The sequence below is a fragment of the Rhinolophus hipposideros genome (assembly GCF_964194185.1).
Source record: "Rhinolophus hipposideros genome assembly, chromosome: 2".
NCBI lineage: Eukaryota > Metazoa > Chordata > Mammalia > Chiroptera > Rhinolophidae > Rhinolophus > Rhinolophus hipposideros.
In genome coordinates, this window is record NC_138048.1 from 92344 (window position 1) to 117284 (window position 24941).

Here is a 24941-nt window from a genome sequence, read left to right on the forward strand (position 1 = left end):
TCTCAAATCTTGTAACAACCTCCATTTACCTGATTTTTTCTTAATTACAAATATGGGAGAGTTCCATGGAGAGTTAGAAAGTGCTGTATGTCCCTTATCGAGTTGCTCCTGTTCCAGCAACCTTGCAGCCTGTATCTTTTCTGATGATAGGGGCCACTGTTCTACCCAAACAGGTGTGTCGCTTTTCCAAGTGATAGCATCTGCATGGGGTACAGGAGGAGTAGTGACCCCCGTTAAAAATATCCCAAGCCAGCTCTTTGTGGTAAGGGCGAGGGAAAGATAGGCTCTTTTCTCCCTTGTCCAGAAGGACCTCAGCCATCTCTAGGCAGAAGTCCCTGATCGAACATCATCATAGTGACCTGTTGATTAGGGCTGTACAGGTAACCTCCCATCTGACTCATGACATCTCTGCCCCATAGATTGACAGGCAATCCTGCCACTATGTATGGTTGAAAGGATCCTTCATGTCCCTCTTGATCTTTCCACAACAATATATCACTGCTCTGTTGTGGTGACTGAGATTGTCCTATGCCTTGTAACTGGGTTAGTGTTTGCTGCTTTGGCCAGTGGCTAGGCCACTGATCTGCAGTTAAAACAGAGACATCGGCCCCCGTGTCTAAAAGGCCCATGAAGGAACGGCCATTAATGGATAGTGGTAATTCTGGCCTGGTGGTGAATGGCCTGGACCCAATAAGCATCTGATGAACCAAGGCCCGCGTCGCCTCGGGATTTATGGCCTGCTGTTTTACCCGGTTTGACATGTGGAATTAACAATGATTGTGCTATGCGTGGGCCCTTATCAATCACTGAAGTGCCTCCAGGCGAATGTGTCGTAATCTTGATCTCTCCTGTATAATCCATATCCACAACTCCCGGAGCAACCAATATCCCTTTCATGGTAATACTACTCCTTCCTAGGATGAGTCCCACAGTCTGTGGAGGCAGAGGCCCAAAGACCCCTGTAGGAATAGCTCGCATTCCCATCTCAGGTGTTAGTACTGTGTAGGCGGCGCTACTGAGGTCCAATCCTGCGCTGCCCGGGGTTGCTGGGAAGAGTTCCTGAATGGATTTCTCTGGTGGGGGACCAACTGCGGCAGCGCCCCATAGCATTGTTGCGGGGCCACAGTAAGCTGGGAAGGCGGCCAGGCCGCTGTGCCAGGTGAGGTAGCCGCAATAAGACTGCCACAACCACGCGTGCACCTGCCGGGAGTCCTCGGGGGCGCTCAGCTGCGCGGGTTTCTCCCGCGGCGCCGTGGCCTCTGGCCTCCAGCGTCTCGCAGCCCGCAGGCTCGGGCAGCCCTGCCCCGGAGCTGGATATCGCATCCCCGCGCTTCACAGGCTCGCACTGTGGCTCCCACTCCTCGGCGGTGGCCGTAGTGGAGGCGAGGCCCGCGGCTCGTCCCAGGGATGCGGGGTGGCGGCAGGAGGGCCCGTCAGAGAAGTGACGGGCTCTTGGTCTCCTCCACCTTCGCCCCGCCCGGGACGGTGGCCTTGGGCCTCGTCCGGCCCCTCTGCCATGTCTCAGCCCCACTCTGCTGTCTTGTCACTGCACCGTCTACCACCCTCACTGGCCCCTCCCCATCTAGGCCCTCCTCATCCTGGGGGTCCAGTCCGTTTAGCACACTTTTTAACATTTGAGTAAAAGACATTCTGCTGCTACCCTGTCCCATGATTTTTTACTCCTGACCGTGGTGTCTCACCGCACCCCTTACCTTATGCGACGCGTCTCAGCTCCGTGCGGTGTCCTTCACTTTATCCCCAGTATTCAGGTCCCTGTTCGGGCGCCACTTGTCGGTGCCTGCCCACGAGAGGAACAGTCCCTGAAGTGGGGAGTGAGGATTGAGAGAAAAGAAGAGAGACAAAGATGGGATCGGGAGGGCAGGCAATTCTAAGTAGACTGCCGCAGTTCTAAGTAGACTGCTGGAGTTCTAAGTAGAATGCCTCAGCCCAAGTTTATTTTTGCAGCTTGTATCCTCTGGGCATCAAAAAGTAACAGAACTGTCTGCAATCTAGTAGTTACAATGTTTGGATACACAAGGGCTTGTTTTTTGTCCAGCTCCACACTTCCTGATCTTGTCTGGTTCTGTGTTCTCAGAGTAGCAAGTTTTGCCTTGCTGGGGGCACAAACCACTCAAGGAAGTCAAAGGTTCAACATTTCACAAAGCAACACCTGCTAGCACTTCAGCACGGTTTCCTACAGGTTCGGATTGTCCGCGTTTGAGTTCGAGTTCGGGTTCGAGTTCAGAGATCAAAAATTCACGACCAAAACCATTGTCATCCTATGGTGACTGTAGTTACATGCAAAGCTGCACCTCCTTGGGGAGTAACAATAGAGGCTTAACAGTGGGGGAGGAAAAATAGGCTTCAGGAAAGTAATGCAAACATGTACTGAACACGCAAATAAGCCAATAACCATAACAATACATCAATAGCAGGTTAGACATTCATTTCAGGTACCCAAGGAACATTCTCTAGGATAGACATTGTGCTAGGCCATAAAAAAATTAAATTTAAAAGAAAAGAAATAACACAAATTATGTTTTCTGACAATATGGAATAAAAGCAGAACTAGCAGCAGAACAACACACTAATATATACTAATCGGTCAAAATATAAATCACAAAGGAAATCCTAAAAATAAAAAATATTTTGAAATGAATAAAAATAAAGACAAAATAAATAAAGTTTTCTGATGCATCTAAAACAGTACTTAGAGGAAAATATACAGCTATAAAATATGTATATTAAGAAAAAGAAATATCTCAAGTCAATAATCTAACCTTTCATCCTCAAATGCTGAAAAGAGAGGAACAAACTAAACCTAAAGAAATTGTGAAGGAAATAATATATATTAGGGCAGAAATTAGTGTAAGAGAGAAGAGAAAAATAATAGAGAAAAATCAATAAAAATGTCAGCAAAATTGATAAACATTTAGCTATATTGATCAAGAGAAAAAGAGAGAAGACTCAATTCTAGAATCATAATCAAAAAAGGGGGCATTACCTTACAGAAATAAAAAGATAATAAAGGAATACTATGAAAAACTGTACACCAACAAATAAGATAACTTGATGAAATAATAATTCCTAGACAGACACAAACTAACAAAGTTGACTCAAGAAGAAATAAACCGATTAAGTAAAGATATGAATAGGTAACGAAAAATGAGTCATAAAGAAATGCCCAGAAGTTCTCACTGAATTCTACCAAAGGTTAAAGAATTAATGCCAATTCTTCACAAACTATTCCAAAAGGTAGACGAGGGAACGTATCTCAACTCATTTTATGAGACCAGTGTTACACTGATTCCAAACCAAACACATCAAAAGAAAATATACCTAAAGGCTAATATTTCTTATGAAAGTGGATGTAAAAATCCTCAGCAAAATACTAGCAAATCATATTCAGCAAAATACAGAAAAAAAGCATATTCCATGACCATGTGAGATATCCCTGAAATACAAAGTTGATTTAAAACTCAAACATCACTTAATGTAACACATCATATTAATTAAACAAAAAACACTATCATGATCATTGCTACAACTTCAGTAAAAGCATTTAACAAAATTCAATGCCTTTTCATGAAAAACAAAACAAACAAAAAACAAAAACAATCAACAACAACAACAAAAAAAATACCTCAACCAACTAAGCATGTGAGATAATTCTCTAAACCTGAAAAGAGCATCTATAGAACAGCTATAACTTGCATAATATTTAAGAGTGAAAGCCTGGATGCTTTCTTCCTAAGACAGTGAACTCGAAAGGATGACAACTGTGGCCAGTTCTATTCAATATTGTACTGAATATTTTATCCAGAGCAATTAGGTAAGACATGGAAATAAAAGCCATTCATATTGGAAAGACAGAAGCAAAATGCTCTCTATTCACAGATTACATAACCTGTAGTATACGACATTATGAGAATTCCACTTAAGAACTACAGTAAGTCCTCACTTAACATCATGGGTAAGTTTTACGCTTTAAGTGAAACCACATATAAGGAAACCAATTTTACCACAGGCTGACTGCTATAAACAAGAGGTGCATTCCTGCCACAACTCATGCAAGTTATAAGGAAACAACTCTGACCAAGGCCCAGCTGTATTTGCATGTATAAGTCAGCAGATTTGCAGGATTCAAGATCAATATATAAAAATCAATTGCATTTCTGCATACTTCAACTCAATTTGCAACAGCATCAAAAATAATAGAATACTTAGGAATATATTTAACAAAATAAGAGCCAAACTTATTCTCTAAAAACTGCAAAACTGATGGAAATAAATTAAAGACAACCTACTTGGGAAAATATTCCACGATTTTGGTCTGAACACTGTTAACATGGCCATATTCCTCAACCTATTAGGTCAGATAAGGGCATGGTCAAAGAGGCCGGGAGCAAAGTCATACCCCTCTGCCAAGTCAGACCCCTCCTCGCATGATGGAAACTGGGGCCCCTGGCATTTCCCAGAAGAGGCAGCAGACCTTGGTGCAATAAACAACTCCAGACACAGCCACTGGGGCCCTATCTGCACTGGGGTGGGGGCTTGCTCATCTCCCACCTCACTCAGCCAACCCCCTCCCCCAAATCGCATATCTGCCTCCCTCCTCTGCCCTGGGAGCCACTTCACCAGCCCCATCTGCGGACCGCTGAACCTTGCCTGGGAGCGCAGAATAAAGCCCTCACTTTTCTCAACCTGCCTGACTCTCTTAGCTTCACTATCTCGCCTCAAGCCTTACACAACCTAATCAACAAATTCAACAGGAATCTTTCAAAGAATCCCAGCTAATTGTTTGTGCAGCAATTGACAAGCTGCGTGGGGCCGGGGCAGCGAGATTGTAGTGCTGTGTGGCGCCACCCATTCCTCTCCCCCTGCCCTCCAGCCCCCACAGCACCACCCCTGGTGTGGGTTTATTAGGCGGGCTGGGCCACTCCCTAAGGACGAGGGCCGGGGCGGCCGCAAAAGGAGTGGTGGGCCGAAGCTGAGGGCACCCTGTATTCCTGGGCGGTCCCCCATCCAAGTACTGACCAGGCTCGACCCTGCTTAGCTTCCCAGATCAGACGAGATCGGGCGCGTTCAAGCTGCTGTGGCCATAGACGCTAGGAGCAGGCCCCCGGCGCCACAAGAGCAGCGGACCGGCCTGCTTGGTGAGCGCGAACCAGGCTGCCGGGCTCCTCCCGTCCGGAGCATCTCCCCGCAGGCCGGCTCTGCCAGGGCCCCGCCTCCCGCCTGCTCCCCGCCTCCTCAAGAAGCCACCTGGTGGACTGCCTTTTACTCCTTGCCCGCAGCGAGGCCCCTTCGCGCCATCCGAGGCTCCACGGGGCCTCTACCACTTCCCTGGAGGTGGCAGAAGACAGACAGACAGGGGTTGGGAGTTGGGGATGAGGGAGACTGACGCACAGGATGGGACACTGACTGGGACAGAGGCACTGAGGCTGAGTTGAAGTGGCAGCTTCCCCACCGGAGTGCGGTGGTGCCCGGGGCTGGGCTCCGTTACGGAGGCAGTGCCCGGGCGCTGGCAGTCACCGTGGGACCCCGGGGCAGGCCTCCAGGGTCCGAGGATTGCCGCCGAACTCCGAGCCCCGCCCGGGGTCCCGCATGCGGGAGGAGAGCAGCAGCCCCAGGCACCCTCCTAGTGTGGGTTGTGTGCATGCCCTCCTGCCTGCTTTTCCCCTGTGCTGGTCTCTCCTGGAGCCGGAGGGCATGTGCACTCCCAACTCCTGCCCTTTTGTCCCTGCTCTTTTGGTGCTGTGGGCGGGGCCACCGAGGCAGGGGGGAACAGAGGGCGCCCGGCGCTCCTGGGAGATGGAAGGGGGGCAGGGAGGGGTCGCGGTGTCCGCCATCACAGACGGAGCTATCCGGTGGGGTGGGGCGGGTGGCCTTCCCCTTCGTCCGGTGTCGGGCGACACCCAGAGTCTCTGTCTCGGGGCCCAGGTGCAGGCAGAGCGATGGTGGTCCCCTGGGCTCGGTCCCGAGGTGCAAAGCACCAGCACGTTTTTGGCTGGAGAAAGCCGCCCAAGGCAGGTGCAGGTCTCCGCCTGCAGGCAGACCCGGGCTTGGGCGTTGGGGGCGGGGCGAAAGGCTGCTGGCAGAAGGCTTGCGGGGGGAAAAGGGGACTAAGAAGGGGGTCCGTGGGGGGGGATCCCGGGCCTAAGGGCCTGCGTGGGGCCGGGGCACCGAGATTGTAGTGCCGTGTGGCGCCACCCATTCCTCTCCCCCTGCCCTCCAGACCCCACAGCACCACCCCTGGCCTGGGTTTATTAGGCTGGCTGGGTCACTCCCGAAGGACAAAAGCTGGGGTGGCCGCAAAAGGAGTGGCGGGCCGAAGCCTAGGTCACCCGGTATTCACGGGCGGTCCCCCATCCAAGTACTAACCAGGCACGACCCTGCTTAGATTCCCAGATCAAAGGAGATCAGGCGCGTTCAAGCTGCTGTGGCCATAGACGCTGGGAGCAGGCCCACAGCGCCACAAGAGCAGCGGACAGTCCTGCCTGGTGAGCGCGAACCGGGCTGCTCCTGTCCGGAGCATCTCCCTGCTGGCCGGCTCCGCCAGGGCCCGACCTCCCGCCTGCTTCCCGCCTCCTCAAAACGCCGCCTGGGTGGACTGCCTTTGGCTCCTTGCCCGCAGCGAGGCCCCTTCGCGCCATCCGAGGCTCCACGGGGCCTCTACCACTTCCCTGGAGGTGGAAGAAGACAGACAAACAAGGGTTGGGAGTTGGGGAGGAGGGGGGACTGACGCACAGCATGGGACACCGACTGGGACAGAGGCACTGAGGTTGAGTTGAAATGGCAGCTTCCCAACCGGAGTGCGGTGGTGCCCGGGGCTGGGCTCCGTTATGGAGGCAGTGCCCTGGCGCTGGCAGTCACCGTGGGACCCCGGGGCAGGCCTCCAGGGTCCGCAGATTGCCGCAGGGCTCCGAGCCCCGTCTGGGGTCCCACTAGCGGGAGGAGAGGAGCGGCTCCAGGCACCCTCCTAGTGTTTGTGGTGTGCATGCCCGCCTGCGTGCTTTTCCCCTGTGGTGGTCTCTCCTGGAGCCCGAGGGCAGGTGTGCTCCCTACTCCTGCCATTGTGTCCTGGCTCTTTTGGTGTTGTGGGCGGGGCCACCGAGGCAGGCGGGAACAGAGGGCCCCTGGCGCTCCAGGGAGATGAAAGGGGGGCAGGGAGGGGTCGCGGTGCCGGCCACCAGAGATGGACCTATCCGGTGGGGTGGGGCGGGTGGCCTTCCCCTTGGTCCAGTGTCCGGGGACACCTGGAGTCTCTGTCTCGGGGCCCAGGTGCAGGCAGAGCCATGGTCTTCCCCTGGGCTGGGTCCCGAGGTGCCAAGCACCAGCAAGTCCTTGGCTGGAGAAAGCTGCCCAAGGCCCAGGCAGGCCTGCGCCTGCAGGCAGACCTGGGTTTGGGCCTTGGGGGCGGGGCGAACGGCTGCTGGCAGAAGGCTTGTGAAAGGGAAGGGTACTAAGAAGGGGGTGCGTGGGGGGGGAGCCCGGGCCTAAGGGCCTGCATGTGGGGTCAGGGCAGCGAGATTGTAGTGCTGTGTGGCGCCACCAATTCCTCTCCCCCTGCCCTCCAGCCCCCACAGCACCACCCCTGGTGTGGGTTTATTAGGTGGGCTGGGCCACTCCCGAAGGACAAGGGCAGGGGAGGCCGCAAAAGGAGTGGCGGGTCAAAGCCTAGGGCCCTGAAAGGAAAACAACTTGAAGCTGAACGGCAAACTCCACAAATAAAGATTGAAAGGACAACAACTCGACTTGGAAAAAAGTCCTGCAAGTACACACTGTTCCCCAATCAAGTCCTGTTCCCCTTCCCCAATAAAACACTTTTTAAAAAAATTCGTCTTTTTTTTTAAAAAAAAGAAATGAAATAGGAGAAGTTATCATGGACACCACAGAAATACAAAGCATCATCCAAGAATACTATGAAGGAGTATATGCCACCAAATTCAATAACCTACAAGAAATGGACAAGTTCTTAGAAAAATATAGCCTTCCAAGCCTGAACCATGAAGAACTGGAAAATCTAAACAGACCGATCACCAGTAACAAAATTGAATCAGTCATCTAAAACCTTCCGGGACCAGATGGCTTCACTAGTGAATTCTACCAAACCTTCAAAGAGGATCTAATACCAACCCTACTCAAACTCTTCCAAAAGATTGAAGAAGAGACAGTACTCCCTATCTCATTTTATGAGGCCAACATTACCCTGATGCCAAAACCTGGAAGGACAGCACAAAGAAAGAAAACTACAGACCAATATCTCTGATGAATACTGATGCAAAAATCCTAAACAAAATTCTAACAAGTTGAATACAACAATGCATTTAAAAGATTATTCATCACGACCAAGTGGGGTTCATCCCCGGGGCACAAGGATGGTTCAACACCTGCAAATCCATCAACGTGATACATCACATAAACAAAATAAAGGACACAAATCATACGATTCTATCAATTGATGCAGAAAAAGCATTTGACAAGATACAACATCCATTTATGATTAAAACACTTAATAAAATAGGTATAGAAGGAAAATACCTTAACGTAATAAAGGCCATCTATGACAAGCCCTCAGCTAATCTAATAATTAATGGTGAAAAACTGAAGCCCTTTGCTCTACGTTCAGGAACACTACAGGGCTGTCCCCTATCACCTCTGCTTTTCAACATAGTGTTGGAAGTCCTTGCCAGAGCCAACAGGCAAGAGAAAGAAATAAAAGGCATCCAAATTGGGAATGAAGAAGTTAAACTGTCACTCTTTGCAGATGACATGATGCTATATATAGAAAACCCTAAAGACTCCACCAAAAAGCCATTAGAAACAATCAACGAATACAGTAAAGTTGCTGGCTACAAACAACGTACAAAAGTCCATTGCATTCCTATATACTAACAATGAAATCTCAGAAAAAGAAATACAAAAACAATTCTGTTTGCAATTGCAGCAAAAAGAATAAAATACCTAGGAATAAACTTAACCAAGGATGTGAAGGATTTATATGCTGAAAATTATAAGACATTTATGAAAGAAATTGAAGAAGACACAAAGAAATGGAAAGACATTTCGTGCTCATGGATTGGAAGAATCAACATACTTAAAATGACCATATTACCTAAAGCAATATACAGATTTAATGCAATCCCCATCAAAATCCCAATGGCATTTTTTAAAGAAATAGAACAAAAAATCATCAGATTTGTTTGGATCCCCAAAAGACCCCGAATAGCCAAAGCAATCTTAAGAAAATAGAACAATGCTGGAGGTATCACACTCCCTGACTTTAGCTTGTACTACAGGGCTACAATAATCAAAACAGCATGGCATTGGCAGAAAAACAGACATATAGACCAATGGAATAGAATTGAGAACCCAGAAATAAAACCACATAAATATGGACAGGTAATTTTTGACAAAGAAGCTAAAAACATACAATGGAGGAAAGACAGCCTCTTCAATAAATGGTGCTGGGAGAACTGGATAGCCACGTGCAAAAGAATGAAACTGGACTGCTATCTGTCACCATGTACCAAAATCAATTCAAAATGGATCAAAGACTTAAGCATAAGACCTGACACAATGAACTTCATAGAAGAAAACATAGGTACTAATCTTATGGACCTTGGGTTCAAAGAGCATTTTATGAATTTGAATCCAAAGGCAAGGGAAGTAAAAGCTAAAATAAATGAATGGGACTATGCCAAACTAAAGAGCCTCTGCACAGCAAAAGAAACCATTGGCAAAATAAAGAGGCAACCAACCAAATGGGAGAAGACTTTTGCAAACAACACCTCTGAAAAGGGACTAATACCCAAAATACGTAAGGAACTCATACAACTCAACAACAAAAAAACAAACAATCCAATTAAAAAACGGGCGGAGGACCTGAATAGACATTTCTCCAAAAAGGACATACAGATGGCTAATAGACATATGAAAAAATACTCAGCATCACTAATTATCACAGAAATGAAAATGAAAATCACAGTGAGATGTCACGTCATGGCTTTTTTGCCTCGCCTCGCCTCGCCTCACCAACAGAGGGCTATGAAAAGATTTTTTTAGTAGGAGTGGAATAGAGCAAAACTTATAGTGTAAAAACTTAATTTCTGATATTGTGGAAGGCAAAGTAAAGGAAAAAAAGGGTCTGAAGGAATTTTTGTCTTATGTCTTAAATGCTCATTCTGAGGTGGGGCCTGTCATGCACAAGCCCCTTCTCCACAGATAGAGCTTGCAATAAATATTTTTGTTTCTTTGTTCTTAACTGTGTACAATCAGATATTTGTATATAAGTGAAAGAATATGAGTGAGCCTGAAAATAATGAGAGAGATATCAGAACTTGGGAACAAATCACAGGGAAATGAAATCTGCATCCTTTCGCATGGTTTTTTCTCCATGAACCCTGGGAGGCACTCACACAAGAGCTGGAGAATCCTAAGAAATGCTTCTCCTGGTGAAAAACGTGATGGGGAAGAGCGCCGCTGTAGAAGGAGCATTGAACTCCACTGGAACACTTTCTCTCTACCTCCTCTTTTGAATAGGAGCCTTGATCTGTGGGGCAGGGGAACCAAACACTTTGCTCTTAGAATACTAGTGAAAAGAGATTGCAGCTGGAGAAGAGAACAAGACAATCTATCCTTAGTTGAGGGGCAGGGAAGTACTTGAATTACTAAGAGGATCAGCATGCTGCCTTGAAGGATATGATATCTGGATAAGATTTAACAAAAAAATCAGCCGGTCAAAAATTTAAGGAAAAATAGTATCTTTCAGTCGTAAAGTATCTCCATTAAATATTATTTATCGAGGGGGAAAAAGGAACTTCTCAATGAAAAAACATGGTAGACATTACGTTAATAAAATGACCAAGTTTAACATAACCAGTAATAATACAGATTTACATCATGCCCTCCCTGAAATTGTGCAGTGAGAAGGGTGTGTCACCTCTCTGATAGTCATCTCAAAAACCCATAAGTGTATTGTACTTATAAGGATATATCAGACAAAATCAAAATTGAGGAGCTTCCTATAAAATAGCTGAGAATTACGCTTAACATGTGTCAAAGTCATGAAGGTCAAGGAAAATCTGAGGAACTATTACAGATTAGAGGAGAACTATGGCAATCAAAGATTGGATTGGACTGGATCTTGAAACAGAAAGACAACACTTTAGGGGAAACTGGTGAAATCCAAATAAAGTCTCGAGTTTAGAAAACAGTATTGTACCGATGTTTATTTCTTTTTTTTAATTGAAGTTTGTTTGGGTGACAATTGTTAGTAAAGTTACATGGATTTCAGGTGTACAATTCTGTATTACATCATCTATAAATTCCATTGTGTGTTCACCTTCCATCACCATATATCTGATCCCTTTTACCCTTATCTACCACTCCCCTCCCCCCTTACCCTCTGGTAAAATGTTTACTTCTTAATTTTGATCATGCTAACATTAGGAAATTCTAGCTAATGGAAATAAGGGCACTGTGTACTATTTTTGTAGCTCTTCTCTAAATCTAAAATATTAAAATATTAGAAGCTATTTACATGTATAAATGTATGTCAAAATGTATGAATTTGAGGACACTAAGGAATCCAGGAAATACTGAAATGAGTTAGTATAAGTACCAAGAAAACCAGTAAAAGATCAGATTTTTGGAAAATGTGGTCCAGAGATAAAAATCAGATTCAATAGAATATATAATTATTGAGAGCTTAGAAAAATATTACAGATGTAATAAATTCATGAAAGACAGATAATTCATTTAAATTTCATGACAGAACTTCCTTTTTGTGGGGCAGAGGTGTCATAGAAATGGACCTACAGAGTAGGGAATGGAATTCTAGCACCCTTCTTGGGTAGGGAGAGAACTCATGTACTTACCGACCGTCAGCCTCCTCCTGAGCCTTACAGGTGTCCTCATCTTAACGAAATGTGAAGTCAAGAGATTTTGGCTCTGGTTTGTGGGATAGGAAATGCAGGTGTACGTATCTTGTTTGAATTTGCATAGTTGACAAATCAGAATAGTGATTCAATAAATTACCAAAAAGAGTAGATAGGGGATGTAAGGGAGATCATCCTCATCTATCATATGAGGAAGGCAATAGTTAAAATATAACATCAATTGCAGAATAACGTTTAGATACAGAAGCAGTATTTGGAGAATAAACATTAATCACCCAAAGAACTCAAAAAGAAAAACTGATGGAGGGCATGTGTTGGACTTGTACAGGAAGGGCAAGATTGAGACAGACACGTATAGTTAGTTCTTTATTGTAAACCTATGATCTTTTACCACATATTTGGAGATATTTTGTTTGCAATATATAGCAAGTAATCTGTTAGAACCATAAAATGATGGGTAAGACAAATAAGTGTGAATATGTTTTTCTTTACATTCTTTTGTGTGTTTATGAGTATATACACATGCATGTGTGGGTATCTATTTAAATGTCAGATACACACACATAGATAGATACATACGTACATAGATACGTAGATATAGATAGGAAAGAATCATATGCATTCCATATTATAGGTTACCAAATGTAATGCTCAATCACCAAGAAAGATTTTTAGCAATAGAGGCAGACAGTGAAATAGCTCATTTCATAAGCTCTTATCTAAGAAAAGACTGCTTTTCTAAGTTGAAGGCAAACATTGCGGGGCATATTCCTTTACATTGAAAAATCCTCAGCTCTCAAATCAAGAGCATATTTCAACCAAACTTTCCAAACCAATGTTATTACAACATGATTTATATAAAAGTCACTTGAGAATCACTTGTATTCTTTGATAGGTTGGCTGGAAATGGAATGCACACAGTCAGGCAAGTTAAGGAAGCTTTATTGTAAGAGAGCAACAGTATATTGGCTGTGCAAAAGATGGCTACAATCCGGACTGCATGTCTAAAGGAGACTTCCAGTCCTGAAGAGGGGATGAGGAGGTTTTTATAGGGGCTGTGCAGACAGGATAGCATTGTTTGAACATGAAATGTTGAATGACAGCAAGCTAGTAGCTCTTTTGTGGTATTTTTTGTTGTTACAAGCATGGCTCTGTTTGTGTAGGTCAGCCAACATGGCTCTGTCTGTAAGTCAAGGTCTCTGAGACCTAACATTAAATGAAGGTCTCTAACATTCAGAGACCTACCCTTCCAGACTTGTTTGTTATTAAAATGTAGAAAGGCCATCGTGTCTCTAGTCTGTAGTTTCTTCAGGCTGAATGAAGGTGGAGAGAGGAGGGAGACATTGTGGAAGGGGCTGGTAATGTTGTTGTAGGTGAAGCATTTTATGGACAGCTCCATTTGTGCACACCTGGAGTAGGCTCTGCAGGAATTGGGTGAAAAGGTGGAAGAGGCAAAGACCAAAGGCTAGGACCATAAAAGATAATAGTTAAAGGCCCTATGAGGAGAACAAATCAAGAGCCACTCTTAGCTGTAAACTCGGATCGCCACTTGGTTCCTGAGGTGGTGTCTGTGATTCTGGGCCTGGCTGAGATCCTGTGGCAGGGTTTGAAATTCATGTAAGGAGACTCCTAGCCCTGCGTTACTCCCTGCGTAACGTTCCTTTCGTTACTCCCACAGAGATGTTCAGTGACACTAAAAGTGGATTAGGAGAACGACCATCTTTGGTGCATGAGAGTATATGTGGGGAGAGGTAGAAATTGACTATTGGGGGTGATCCCAATATCTGGAGAAAGGAAACCTAGGATGTAAGTCCCTGTACAATTGGTGAGCAGGCAAGCATATGTGGAAGATGAAGAATTAGCTTGTGAGCCGGGTAGAGATAAGGGGTAATGGTAGGCAAAGTGTTATGAGAGGGAAGAGTCATATAATAAAGACAATAATGGGACTCAAGTCTTCTTGGGTTGAAAATCAGGTGATGGAATCAAAGAAAAGGAGCTCTAAAATGGACAAGTAGAGATAAGGAGAAAGGTAGAGATAACGGAGAGGATTTGGAGGGAGAGAGAAGGGGCTGGAGTGAGGTTGGAGTTGTGTGGTTCACGCAATGAGGAAAAGAGGAGAGGGTAGGGATCACAGTTCGTTAGTCTCTGAGTTTTTCCTGCAGGATGTTACAAAGTCAAAACGAGGTGGAGTGGAAATCAGGTGCCATATCACGGAGCCTGGGTGGAGTGGCAGGACAGGGGGTTCAGCAGTTTTTGCAGCTGAGACAAATGAAAGCAGGAGGGGTGATCCAGCAATTGCTGCTGTGGATGTGGTGAGAAGATGGTGGCAAGGCTCTTTCCCAGTTTGTCAACGTCTGACAGGTTCAGGTGTTTGAGATGGACCAAGTTTCCTGGAGCTTAGGGAATGTGAGAAAAACCGAGGAAGTGTCTTGGGGTCGGGGAAAAATGCAGTGTGCATACTCCCCATGGATCTGCGGAATGAGGCTGATGGCTAGGAGGTAGTCGACCATTGGTGAGCTATTAGCTGTGAGGTTGTCTGGAAGGAAGGATCTGACATGAGGGAGCTTCTCCCCATCTTCCCTTCCTCTGAGGTCACAACTGACAAGAGCTTCCTGGCTGCTCAGAATGGAGTCTGGGGTGACACCTTCCCTATGGAGGGGTGCGTGAGCCTCAGACAGGCGCAGAGCTGGCTTCTGTCTCCTCCAAGCACTAGCTGTGTGACTTCAGACAAAGACATGGGAAGTCAGTGTCCTCACCTGTCAGGTGGGGATAACGGCTCCCTCTCAGGGTGGCTGTGAGATCAGTGAGGTGATGCAGGTCAGCTCCTGCCCCACAGAGATGGGCCCTCACTCCCCCTCCCTCTTACCTTCTCAGTCCTTTCTCTACCTCCATGGGCTGGAAGGATCTATGAGCAAATAGAAGGACTATTAGCAGATAGTCTCCTGGTGGCAGAATGCGCTCTCCTGTTGGTGTCCACACAGCCAGTCCCCTGAGTGCTGACTCTGGCATCTGTGCCAGCTTTGTCCACAGGGCAGCGCTCACCACAGCCCCTTCCTGGTCTTCAAACCCTGCTCATCTCCAAATTCAAGGCCCTTGTCTCAGCTCAGGCCAGAGCGCCTCTCACCGCTCTTCTCACGGGTCTCCCTGCTGCCGTCCTTCCCTCGTCCAGGGCAACCTGCACACTGGGACCAGCTCCATCTTTCTAACTAAGGTGGGGTCTAACCCCGTCACTTCCTGTGCCTACAACCACCAGCAGCTTCACTGGGGCTGGAGAGGAAAGTCTCTGTCATCAGCACAGTGTTGCGACTTTATCAGGCCTCATGTTCTTCTCCTGGTCTCATTTCCTATCATAACACCCCAGTTCACTCACCAGGTACCCCCAGCTGTCACCACTAACCTGTCTGGTGCGGGCTTTGACAGACAGAGGTGTCAGCACTGAGACTGGGCCTGAAAGCAGGAATCTGAATAAAATACAGACTTCAGTGAACCGTCATGCATCAACATGTGTACGTTGATTGTAACAATTCTGGAAAGAGAGGAGAAAGTAAAACTAAAGTTAAGATACACCTATTGCGTCAAAATGGGTGATTTCCATGAACAAAATGGACCCTAAAATAAGGAAAATACTAAGCAATGATCCATCCAGGACCTCATCTTCCCACTTATTCTCGTCACATTGCTCTGGAGTTCCCTCTCCTGGGACAGGGAAGGAAAGGGGACAAAGCAGTTTGGAAGTTCCCCTGAGATCGATCCCTACCCAGTGTCCTCATATCCTGCACCCAGGAAGTCTTGATTTTGATATGTCAGGTAGGACTGGAAGCCACTGAGTTCCCTGGAAGCTGAGGTGCTGGACTGGGGCCAGAGAACAGATGCTGGGTCAGGAAAGCAACAGATTCCACATCACTGAGCCCTAACCCTAACCCCAAACCAAACACCTAACCTGTAAAACCTAAACACTAAACCCTTAGCCCTAAGCCTAAATCTAAACCTTAACATAAACGTAAAACCTTACAACCATAAACCATAACCAACAGCATAAACCGTAACCTAAACCCTCAACGTAATACTAAACTATCTCCAGAAACCACAAACTATGAACCATATCCATAAACCGTGACTATAAACTATAACCAAAAACACATAGCCATAAACCATACATGTAATCCATAATCAATCTCATAAACCATATAACATACATGTAGCCATAAACACTACACATAAACCATAACCAAACTGTAACCCACAATCTTCACTTTAACCCCTGACTCAGCACCACACTGCCCCTCAGCCCCAACCCTAGCCCTGTGAGGACACTAATAGCCCCTAACCAGTCAAATCAGAAGTAGGTCACAAAAACAGAAGACACAGATCTATGTCCCTTATAAAGTTGTAGTAATGTTCTTTATGTGAAAGGAAAAACTGAAACTGTCTATTCACAGATGACAAGTCACATCTTAAATACATAACTTCCAAAGAATCAACAAAAAAATTATTATTACTAGTAAAGTAATTCAACGTTGAATGACAAAAATATCAATACACAGGAATCTGTTTTATTTGTATACGCTAGCAAGGAGTAATCTAAAAAAGAATTTAAGAACACAATTCCATTTTAAATAACATCAACGTTGATAAAATACTTAGGAATAGTGCAAGGCTTCTACACTGAAAATTACAAAACATAATGTCTTTGTTTGCTGAAAGAAATTAAAGGAAACTACCTACATAAACGTGAGGCCATCTCATGGTGATGGAAATTGTTAGGATGGCAACAGAACAGATGCGATGTAAGGATTCAGTGTCATTCCTGTGAAAAGGCCCCAAGGCCTTTGTGGAAAAACGTGCAAGCTGATCCTAATATTCACAGCAAATTTCCAGGGAAGAAAAGAGCCATAAGGATCTTCAAAAACAAAATCAGGTTGGAGGCTCACCCTTCCCAAACGTAATTCGTAATTAGTACAAAGCCACAGTAAGGAAAACATGGTGACACTGGCATAGAGATATACAGAGATCAATGGAATTGTATTGAGGACCCAGAAATAAACCCGTCGGTCTAAATCAGTAGATTATTTTTTAACATACACATTAAATTTATCATTGTCATTTACAGCTTTAATTTATGAAACACAGAAATATGCTTTTTTTCTATTTTTTCTGTTCCTTTTTTTTTTTTGGTAAGGAGGGCGCAGCTCACAGTGGCCCATGTGGGGATTTAACCAGCAACCTCGGTGTTAGCAGCACCATGCTCTAACCAAGTGAGCTAACAGGCCACCCTCAGAAAGACATTTTTAAAAGTGCTCTATGACCGGAATTTAAACGCTACAAATATTAGTTTTGTGAGTGTAATTTGTATAAATTACAATCCGATAGTTGGAGATTTCTTTTCAGTATGGTTACTATACAAATGAAATAAATGGCAAAAGGACTTAATGGCAATATTTTGTTATCTATGTATTATCAGATACTTTAGGACCTAAACCAAGATTCTGAGTGTTCAGAGTTCATTTACTGTGTTTCATCTTTAAATACTTCCCTACCTGTATTCTGAGTCAAGTCACTTGATGAAAGGGTGTGACTTGGGATAGCATTTTGTTTCATACCAAAACTTTTCCTATCTACAGTCACCACCTTCAAGGAATTAACATTACAAGGCCAAAGTAATCCGCTGGGTCCCTTTTTCGAACAGTTTGCAAAAAATTGTGGCAACACCCTCGAAAGCCAAACAGATACCCCCAAAATGGGACAATCATGCACAGTCCTGTAAAGTATGTTAAGTTTTCCCCCATCTAAAAGTTAAGCTATAAAATATATGAACTACAGTTGACTTGGTTTCAGGAGAAGCACATCTGAGGATTTACGTTAGTGTTCTCATCTTCAGGCATTACCAGGGAGTCTGTAGGCCACCATGCGATTTACTCTGGATGATGGCAGTGAGGCAGGAAGGCAGACTTGCTCACAATTGGTGATCAACTATAGTCCTGACTCTTCCCATTTTTCAGGCACAACCTAATATTTGTATAAATCAGTAGATCAAATGAACAAGAAACTTCCAATAGTGGCAGGAATGCCACTGTAGCTGTGATCTGTCTGAACACAGAACGAGTTTCATTTTGGAGACCTTTCTGAGCCTTTTCTCTGAGTGGACTGTCATTTTTGGCAGTCTTGTCACAATCAATATCAATTATCATCTTTTAAGGACCTCACCCCTTTCAATATTTGAGAGGACTGCCACCAGTTTCTGAACTGAAACTTTCTGTAATGAAATGTCCAGTTGTCCCACCACATGATTTAGGTATTTCATGCGTTCAGGATGAGTAGTTACAGGCGAGGTGAGGCCACGTTTCGGCGTTCGGCGTCGGAGTCAAGGTTTCAGGTGGATGTATGCACGCATGTTATATCCTACCATGCTGTTGGCGTCAAATAGAAACTCAGCCGCAGTTGTACTGCTCCCATGCAGGAAGGTGGTCGCAGGGCCATGTCCAGACCCACAAAGGCCAGACACCCTGACATTGGGGAAAGAAGGGTTTTCCAACAAATGGTACTGGGCAAATGACCATCCAAATGAAGAGAAATGAAATTGGACCCCAACCTCACACCACACACAAAACTTAAAATACATGAAGGGCTTAAATACAGGCAGCAAAAGTATAAACTCTCAAACAAAACATGGAGATACATTTTCATGACCTTGGATTAGCGATGGTTTCTTAGATATGACAGCACATACAACAAAAAAAAAAGATAAATTAGACTTCCTCAAAATTAAAAACATACATGCATCAAAATAAGCAATCCAGGAAGCGAAAAGACACGCCATAAAATGGAACCAAATACGTACGCATTATATATCTAATAATAGTCTGCTATCCAGGAGACAAAGAACTTTTACAACTCAAGAACAAAAAAAGAAAATGACTAACATTTTAAAATAGAATTGAATAGAACCTTCTCCAGATGAGACCTGCAAAGTGTCAACAAGCACAGTAAGATGTTCCACATCCTCAGTCCTGATGCAAATGCAAATGAAAACCACATGTGATACCCCCTCACATAGTACCAGAAGGGCTATAATCCAGAAACTAAAACTAACAAACAGCAGCAACAATGTAGAAAAATTAGAACCCTTAAACATTGAACGTGAAAAATTACAATGGTGTGGCTTCTGCATACAACACTTGGAAATTTCCACCCCACAAAAAAATGCCCATGTGGCTCCACAGACCCACTTCTAGAAATATACCCCCCAAAATTGAAAACAGTTGTTAAAGGTGGATACATGAATCCACAGAAGCGCTCTTCACAATAGCAGAGACTTAAACAATTCAAATGTCCATCTTAATCAGCAGTGGAAACTAAGTGACCAATCCTGCAGCTACACCAGGATTCTTTAGCTTGATGCAATTATGAACATATTTCATAACTTCTAGAAATATGTTTCCTCTTAGCACAAAAATTCTAACGTGGCAGAAGACATGTTTACTAATACACCCAAAAATATTTAGTTCATCTACAATAAATAGCAAAAAAGGTGATAAATCAATGTTCAGTACTTAGTGTTTCATTATTCTGCTACTTGGAAATGCTCTAGACATTCAATAATGATGCATCATTTAATTTATAGGATAAAACTTTATAATTTCCAATTACCAAAGACACCTGAAAAATCTTTTCCATGTATATATACAATGTAATTATCACTTAAAAGTTTACCTTTTATTTTAATTGTACCTATTTGACATAGTAGTTAAAACTTTGAGATTTCAAAGTCAGTAATGACCAAAGCTATTTTCTTGACATATTTTTAACAGATAACTAATTTTTATAAACCCAGTTAGAAAAAATTGTATTTTGTGCTGATAATTTTCAAACGCATGACTGTGTAATCAAACCAAACTAAAACCAGCTTTAACATCAACTATTTCACCAGATCATAAAGTATTTCTGTTTGTTTGTATTTTGTTTCTTACTTTATATAATCATTTAACTTGTTCAAGCCAATCAAATATCACAAACTGGTAACACCGTACGGAGCTACAAAACGTCTTACCACACACAAACACAAACTGGTTTCACACAGAGATCACAAATTCACAGAGTTAGTAACAACTATAGAGAACACACACGATGTTTTACCAAGAAAACAGCTGGTTGTCACAAGAGTTCTATAACACAATGTAAATTTATAAGTTTTCCCCATTCCAAGGACCCATCGTCTTGATGTGGACAGTGAGGTCTAAATAGTGAGACACCAAGCAGCCTCTTTACAGCTCAGGCCAGGAAGCCAGAGGCCCCTCCACACCGAGTGCAGAGGAAGCAGCCCTCCCAGAGCCAAAGGGTCACCCCCAAAGACAGTCAGACAAAGCACAGACCTTCATCACATAGGCAGTAGGGATGGTGGGGTGGACAGAGTGTCTCAGGTCTCCCACAAAATGTGAGGCACCTCCAGCCCCAAACCCACTAATCTGTGGCCCCGAGCAGGTGCTACTAGACCGGGATCTGACCAGCACTAAAGGGTAAGGAAGGCTGGGGGGGGGACAGATGCCCCTTATGGGCAGAGGCCCCTCAGAACACAGTCCCCTGGGAGCTGGCACAGCCAGGCAGAGGTGCACTGGGAACCCCAGCTTATCTCACTGGCCACCAGGTGCAATGGAGTAAGTGCACCTGGCCGAAGGCGGGGACCAAAGAGGATTAGCTTCCTTGGTCACAAAGCCAAGCTCCCAGGACTCAGAACAAGAAGGAAAGAAAAACCTAAAGAGACTTTTAGAGAGGGACCCACAGCAAAGTTTGTCTCTGCAGACACGGGTCTGGAGAGAAACACTTAACTCCCCAGCCAGTGGGGCCGGCTCCAATGACAGTCTTACTGGAGCCTGTGCCTGTGTTCTGTCCCCATGGTAGTTCCTTCTTAGGGCAAAGGATACGCAAGACACAGACACAAGAAACAAAGAACATCTCTGGGAGGAAAGAATAAAGAACATCTCAGGGAGGAAAGAATACAGAAAACCCTCGAGTCTCTAGGTGCAGGAAGTAGCTGCACAGATACTTTTTCTGCCTACCTAAATTCAGAAAGCAGACAAAGGCCTCGCACCCCTGCTATCTTCTGTCCAACTGCTGACAGAGACCAGGAATTGTAATCTATGAGCACCTAGAATTCACACACACACACACAAATTCCAAAGACAGTGAGGAGAAATCAGGTAAATATAACATTTTAGACAAAGGTGGCAGTTGGCTCTTAGGCTTTAGACGTAAAAATGGGAGATTTACACATAATTCGGGAAAAGCTAAACACACATGGCAGGTAAAGTTTTGTGAGGCTCCTGCATGGAGTCTTCCTGTCTACTGCTAAGGGGATTGTGCTCAGGGTTTTATTTGTGCTTCATAGTCTTTCAGGAGGCTGGGAAAGGGGAGCCAGGCTGGAAAGGGGAGGCTTGTATTGTTAAAACTGCCCCTTTGAAATTTTTATTTTATTTACCTCAGCGGGCCTGGGACAGTTGTGGGCTCTGTTTCCATTTCAGATCTACTCAGCAGAGGGTCCAGGGTGATGCTGAGACTTTCTCACGTCTATCGGACTGAAAAATCAGCTTCCATTTTTCTCAGGTTTCTGATTGGTTATTAAATCCTTTCAAGCCAGTTTCAACATACCAGTTCTCAAAATCTTAAATCTCCGTAAAGATTTTTAACACTTACACATCTCTTGATTTTCTCTTCTGCGTATTTTAAATCTAATGTTGACATTAGCATCTATTAAGACCCAAGAAGCTGAAGAACTAATTCAAAATCTTAAGAATAGTTAAATTTCCTTGTATCCGTTAGTATTAAACATGTGGTCTATCTCTAGGGTCCAAAAAAACAGCTTTGTTATGAGAGTTCTCTAACACATTTTCCAATTTAGAAGTTTTTCCAATTCAAAAGATCCATACTCTGGCCACTGATGGTAGGATTTTAATAGCTACTCAAACCAAAAAGCCTTTTGACAGCTTGACCAAGGAAGCCAAAGGCTTTCTGTCACTGTGGTATTTCCTTGTCAGGACCAACGACACAAGAGACATAGAGACACAAAAAATGACCATCTCTGGAAGGGAAGGCGGGAAGGGAGGGTCAGGGTTGGAGATTAGGGTCCAGGGTCCCTGGTAAGGTGTCCTACTCAGGCCCTGGTGTCTGGCTATGTGGGTCAATGGTCCATTTAGAGGTCTGGATCTGGGGTCCATGGTCCAGCTCTGGTGTGTTCTCTTATCTGAACACACAGGTGAGTACACATGTGAGTACTTTCACCAAACTGGTTTCCCACGCACATTTCCTCCAGGCCCTATTGAAGTGATCACTTCATTAAAGAAAACCTGTGGACATATCCCCTCATGAGAGGGAAGAAAAAAAATAAACATGTGGGATTACATCAAACTAAAGAGTGTTTTCCCAGCAAAGGAAACCATCAATAAAACAAAAAGGGATCCCAATGAATGGGAAAAGGTATTTGCCAATGATATATCTGATAAGGGGTTAATGTCGCAAATTTATAAAAAAAACACTCAACTCAACTCCAAAAAAACAAACTACCCAATTAAAAATGGGCAGAGGACTTGAAGAGATATTTTTCTAAAAAGGGCATACAGATGGCAAACAGACATATGAAGAAATGCTCAACCTCACTAACCATCAGAGAAATGCAAATAAAAACCACAATGAGATACCACCTCACCCCAGTCAAAATGGCTATCATCAATAAATCAACAAACAACAAGTGCTGGCGCGGATGTGGAGAAAAGGGAACGCTTGTGCACTGTTGGTGGGATTGCAGATTGCTGCAGCCACTATGGAAAACAGTATGGAGGTATCTCAAAAATCTGAAAATGGAACTACCCTATGATCCAGTAATTCCACTCTTAGGTATCTATCCGGAGAAATCCAAAACTCCAATTCAAAAATCTTTATGCACTCCTATGCTTATTGCAGCACTATACACAATAGCCAAGACATGGAAACATCTGAAATGCCCATCGGTAGACGACTGGATTAAGAAACTGTGGTACATTTATACAATGGAGTATTGCGCAGCCATAAAGAAGAAAGAAATCTTACCATTTGCAACAACAGGAATGGACCTAGAGAACATTATGTTAAGTGAAATAAGTCAGACAGAGAAAGACAAGTACCATATGATCTCACTTATATATGGAATCTAAAGAAAAGAATAAGTGAATGAACTAATCAGAAACAGTTTTGGGGACAAAGAGGAAAAACTGAGGGTTGCTAGATGGGTGGGGTGGGGATAAGGGGGAAGGTGAGGGGATTAGAAAACAGTCGGTAACCACAAGATGGCCACGGGGTTTTGAAAATTGATTTGGGGAATGTAATCAATAATGTTGTAAAGATTTTGTAGGGTATCCGATGGACACGTGTCCCATTTGGGAGACCACCTCAGGGATGATGTGGATGCCTGATCACGGCACTGTACACCTGAAGCTGAACAATAATGAATGCCAACTCTAATTTTATATATATAGATATGTGTATATATATGTATGTATATACTTACAAGTGGAGTACAGCATTAGGAATCGAGACAGTGGAAATGTAATGGCTGTGTGCGATGTCAGAGGGGTAGTGGATGGGGGGAGAAGGGTTCACACAGTGTGAGGGATATAAATGATAAATGTCTAAGTATTACTTTGTCTTGTGCACCTGAAACTAATAAAAATATATTTGATAACTAGGATACTTCACTAATTTTGGCAAACCTACATGACCTAGTTCTTCAAAATCAACAAGATTCTTCTCTCCTGAAAGAACTCTCCCTCACAGTCTCAAATAGATAGGCAGTCCTTAAGACAAATAACTAATTTATAACTGTTTCTAAAACCACATAGTGAGTCCATTTCCGTCACTATTCATTGCCATTGGTACAGCAAGAAGAGAGGGGCTCATATACACTATGTTTTCTTTGATAGTGAAAAGGGGAAAAAATTCCTGAGTCTTCAAGAGGGGAAAGATCAATTCTTAGCCTCCCAAATGCACAAAGATGATGGGAACTTTGGTGCCATTATAATTTTGATTGAGCAATGTTGAACGAGGTTTTAACTGTTTTTTGAAATAGGGAGATTTTCTAAACTAACCGAAAATGAACGTCTTGCACACTACATATTTTTATTTCTGAACTGTAAGCTGCAAGCCCGATGGAATCAATATACCCTAATTTCCTACATCCTCATACAAATTAATATTTTACTAATATTTATCAATAATAGAACCATATATTTTATTTTAGGTTTTAGTAAAAATAACTTGTATTTTCACAAGAAATATATTTTAATTTCATTTTAAAAAAAAAGAAAACCTGTGAGTCTCTACTCTCGAGAAGCTAGGTTCACAAATATATTTTCCTGCCAGTCTACTTGTAGAGGAGGGGAAAAGGACGTGCAGCACTTCTAAATTCTCTCAAACCCTGCATAAATACATACACCAGAAAGGCTCACAGCGTGAACAAAAACACCGCTTACCTCTGGCGGCAGACGTCCTTGCCAGCTGCGGTGGTTGCCAGGAGCCAGCAGTGCCCTGGCCATTAATTCTCCTTGCAGGCTTCCCCAATACTGTGGGGGCTTCACAATTATTTGTTTTGTTCTGACCCAGTAAGTGTGTTATTGGAGAGCAGGTCAGTCATCACAGGAAGGCATTCCAGGATGTAGGAACAACTCGTGAGCAAAGGCAAGCAGGAGGAGGATTTGTTTTTAAAAAGAAAATATATCCCCAAAATGCAGGAGTGCACAGGCACAGGAGGAGAGCGACTGTGCTGAAACAAACAAAATTTAGGATTATATTTTAATGAGGGTGGGAAACAATCAGGAGTGGAGTCACAGGTGGAGCCTAGGGCGTTTCCAGGGCGTTCCCAGGGTGTGTCTCTGCTGATCACTCCCTCCCATCAGGAAGAGGGATTTCCTTGTGGGAACTGTCCTGAGGACACAGGGGTGGAGATTTTTCCCAGCCTGCAATGCTAATAGTGTTATAACCCTTTACAATTAGCTGTAGCTGTAGCATTTCTGAGGA

The 24941-nt window shown here is 44.2% G+C and overlaps 1 protein-coding gene across 2 annotated transcripts; it reads right to left on the reverse strand.

Moving 5' to 3' along the window:
- Positions 1-461: 461 nt before the first annotated feature.
- LOC308503941 (deoxyuridine 5'-triphosphate nucleotidohydrolase-like) lies at positions 462-24688 on the reverse strand. 2 transcript variants are annotated; one of them, XM_081063735.1, is made up of 3 exons: positions 24398-24688; positions 15301-15429; positions 462-1820 (listed from the first exon to the last, which is right to left on the reverse strand). In XM_081063735.1, exon 3 carries the CDS (start codon positions 1321-1323, stop codon positions 643-645), a length of 681 nt encoding a protein of 226 aa, XP_080919861.1. In that variant the 5' UTR covers positions 1324-1820; positions 15301-15429; positions 24398-24688; the 3' UTR covers positions 462-642. The 2 variants fall into 2 exon arrangements, with proteins under 2 accessions (XP_080919861.1, XP_080919862.1); XM_081063736.1 differs by lacking the exons at positions 15301-15429; positions 24398-24688 and adding an exon at positions 5038-5163.
- Positions 24689-24941: the final 253 nt, after the last annotated feature.